General features: G+C 39.7%; 1 protein-coding gene across 1 annotated transcript; it reads left to right on the plus strand.

The window, feature by feature from the left end:
• Positions 1 to 61: 61 nt before the first annotated feature.
• LOC113465872 (facilitated trehalose transporter Tret1-2 homolog) lies at positions 62 to 2,183 on the plus strand. Its single transcript, XM_026820794.1, has 3 exons — positions 62 to 66; positions 180 to 502; positions 1,930 to 2,183. Exons 1-3 carry the CDS (start codon positions 62 to 64, stop codon positions 2,181 to 2,183), a joined length of 582 nt encoding a protein of 193 aa, XP_026676595.1.
• The last annotated feature ends 1,173 nt before the right edge of the window (positions 2,184 to 3,356 follow it).

The raw sequence follows: 3,356 nt of genomic DNA on the forward strand, positions 1-3,356 counted from the left end.
TGTAGAAACCTAATAAAAACCAAGGTTCAGTGTGTGAGGCTGTAGGAAGGACTTTTAGATTATGAAGTACCTATTTCTTTACTGTGCCCTCTCTGATTTCACATGTAAGTAGATCCAATAATAGAGCTTCGATTCAACGAATTTTCATTGAAAGTTTCTTGGGCCACATTAAACAGTAGGTTACGGGGGTACCGATTTGGCCTTTATCTTGGGGTAAAACGCGATCCTTACACCCCATTTTTTGTCATTGTCGAAGGATCCTTCTTTGACTACTTCTACATAAATCTGATCACGACAGTTGCCAGTGCACTACTCTTCGTATTACTCCTCTTCATACCAGAATCCCCAGTCCATTTACTTCGGATTGGTCAAGAAGAAAAATCCAAGGAAATATTAAAATGGCTGAGATGTACGGAGGACGACTTTGTTCTGAATAGAGAGCTGGAGGCATTGAAAGACAGCTTTCTCAACACTTCTCAATCCACTAAGAAACTTTCTGTAAATGAAGTACTTACCAGTCCATACTATCTGAAAGTGTTGATTATTTCACTCGTCATACAAACAGGGATCACTATGAGTGGTATTGGAGTGATAATAGGATACTCGCATGACGTTGTGGAACGTATGCTTTCTGATCCCAATGCAGGGCAGTACGCAATGTTACTACCTTTGTTTCAAAATTTCGGTTCTATATTGATCATATTTGTGTGTCAAATGTTCAATAGGAAAGTGTGTCTTGTAACAGCTCATATTTTGTGTTGCTTAACCCTCATGATTGTGGGATTGCTGCTTGTTGCTCAATCTCTGTATGAAATACAAGTGCCTAGGTACATTTTCATGACATTAATTTGTTGCTACACGTTTGTACAAGGCTTTGGAATATCTTCTATCGTGTACATTACCTTGCCTGAATTATTTTCTGTTGAGTGCAGGAATTCTTTCACGTCTCTTCTTATGTTTGTGCATTTCTTTTTTCACTTTATGAATCATCCATTTCTAATGAGTCCGCCTTATCCACGTCCATAATGTAATCTTATGTTTATCCGCAAAAGATAATAATCAGCACGAAGGAAAAATTAAAAGAAAAAAAATAAAAAGATCCAGAAAAAAGTTCAAATCTTGAACCCGCAACCCGAAGACAACTTTTTTCAAATTTTCGAACAAAAGCGACCTGTGCTTAAAGCGCTATCTGCGGAGAAATTCGGAACTAAAAAGTTAAAGTAGGGGAAGTGAAGTATGAGAAGCCAGCAACAGAAATCGTTCTACGTTCACTCTTCAGGGGTTAATAAACTTGCATTAATTGATTATCGCATGGCAAGATAAAATTAACCCTTTGAGGAACTAAACACTTGAAACGTATTTGCTGTACGTACCTATAGGTATTTCAGGCGTTGTCGATCAACAACAGCATGGAGACGATAGCTTATGTTCCCTGACCAATAGAGGTTTTTAAACAGTTTAATACTGAACCAGGTTGGATAAAGAAGAGGACGAAATTTTGTATGATTCCAAACCTAACCTAACCTAACCCAACCTAACCTAACCTAACCTAACCTCGCATGGCAAGATAAAATTAACCCTTTGAGGAACTAAACACTTGAAACGTATTTGCTGTACGTACCTATAGGTATTTCAGGCGTTGTCGATCAACAACAGCATGGAGACGATAGCTTATGTTCCCTGACCAATAGAGGTTTTTAAACAGTTTAATACTGAACCAGGTTGCCAACCCAACAAAACATAACCCAACCCAACCTAACTTAACCCAACCCAACCTAACTTAACCCAACCCAACCTAACTTAACCCAACCCAACAACCCAACCCAAACCACCTAACCCAACTTAACCCAACCTAACCTAACCCAACCCAACCCAACCTAACCTAACCCAACCCAACCCAACCCAACCTAACTTAACCCAACCCAACAAATGAAGTAATTACCAGTCCATACTATCTGAAAGTGTTGATCATTTCACTCGTCATACAAACAGGGATCACTATGAGTGGTGTTGGAGTGATAATAGGATACTCGCATGACGTTGTGGAACGTATGCTTTCTGATCCCAATGCAGGACAGTACGCAATGTTACTACCTTTGTTTCAAAATTTCGGTTCTATATTGATCATATTTGTGTGTCAAATGTTCAATAGGAAAGTGTGTCCGGGCCAAATTTTATCCTAAACAGATAAAGTGCGTTCTCGGAACGACTAGTTTTCTCCTCTCTTCGATTTTGGGACAATAAGATCGGGACTTATTTTGTTAGATTATTATTATTCGTCTTCTTTTTCTTCGCCTTTTCCCGTGTACAGACGGGGTCGGCGTTTTTCGTCAGCCTCTCAATCAGCCCTAACTAGGGTGGTTGCTTTGGGCTGACATTTGGTTTTGGCCACAAATTTTACGAGTGGATGCCCTTCACACTCAACCTTTGCCATGTCTTTAGGAAGGGAAATCCAGGCTGGTATAAGTACTCCTTGTTTACAGTCCCTCAGCCAGACTAAGCTGGAAGGTGGAGGTGAAAGTGGAGATGGAGGTAAAAGTGAAGGCAAAAGTGGAGGTGGAAGTGAAAGTGGAGACGAAAATGGAGGTGGAGGTGAAAGTGGAGGTGAAAAGAGAGGTGGAGGCGAAAAGAGAGGTGTAGGCAAATTGGAGGTGGACGTGAAAGTAAAGGTGGAGGTGAAAATGGAGGGGGAGGCGAAAATGGAGGTTGAGGCAAAAGTAGGGGTGAGAGTCCATCCACCAACAAACTACCTTGTTACTCAGGTTACCCTCACACAGTTTGAGTGCATGTGTGGACAATCACCATGGTTGGTCACCCATCCAAATTCCAACCATACATAACATTGCTTAACTTTTGTGGTAGAACAAGAACTAGTTTATGGAGTCCATCCACCAACAAACTACCTTGTTACTCAGGTTACCCTCACACAGTTTGAGTGCATGTGTGGACATTGGACAATCACCATGGTTGGTCACCCATCCAAATTCCAACCATACATAACATTGCTTAACTTTTGTGGTAGAACAAGAACTAGTTTATTTGACAAGTTATCAGCTGCTTTTTGTTTGTTGAACATTTTTTAATTTTAACAAAACAAAGTATGTATTAGTGAAAAACATTTGAACAAAGCAAAGTATGTATTAGTGAAGTTAAAAGAAAAAAAAAGTAGCCTAAGATGCTGTGGTATAAAAAGTTAATTTTAGCACTCAGCCACTCATCTTGCATGATGCACTTACCCTAAAACAGGATCATAACAATAGAGTTCTAGGTGCAAGTTTGTAGCCAGAAAAAGTCTTGAGTAGTTGAATTTTCTGAGCCAGAAATCATTTGCATTCATTATTTTATTTCACTCTTTT

This window comes from Diaphorina citri, unplaced genomic scaffold (assembly GCF_000475195.1).
Source record: "Diaphorina citri unplaced genomic scaffold, Diaci psyllid genome assembly version 1.1 scaffold176, whole genome shotgun sequence".
Lineage (NCBI taxonomy): Eukaryota > Metazoa > Arthropoda > Insecta > Hemiptera > Psyllidae > Diaphorina > Diaphorina citri.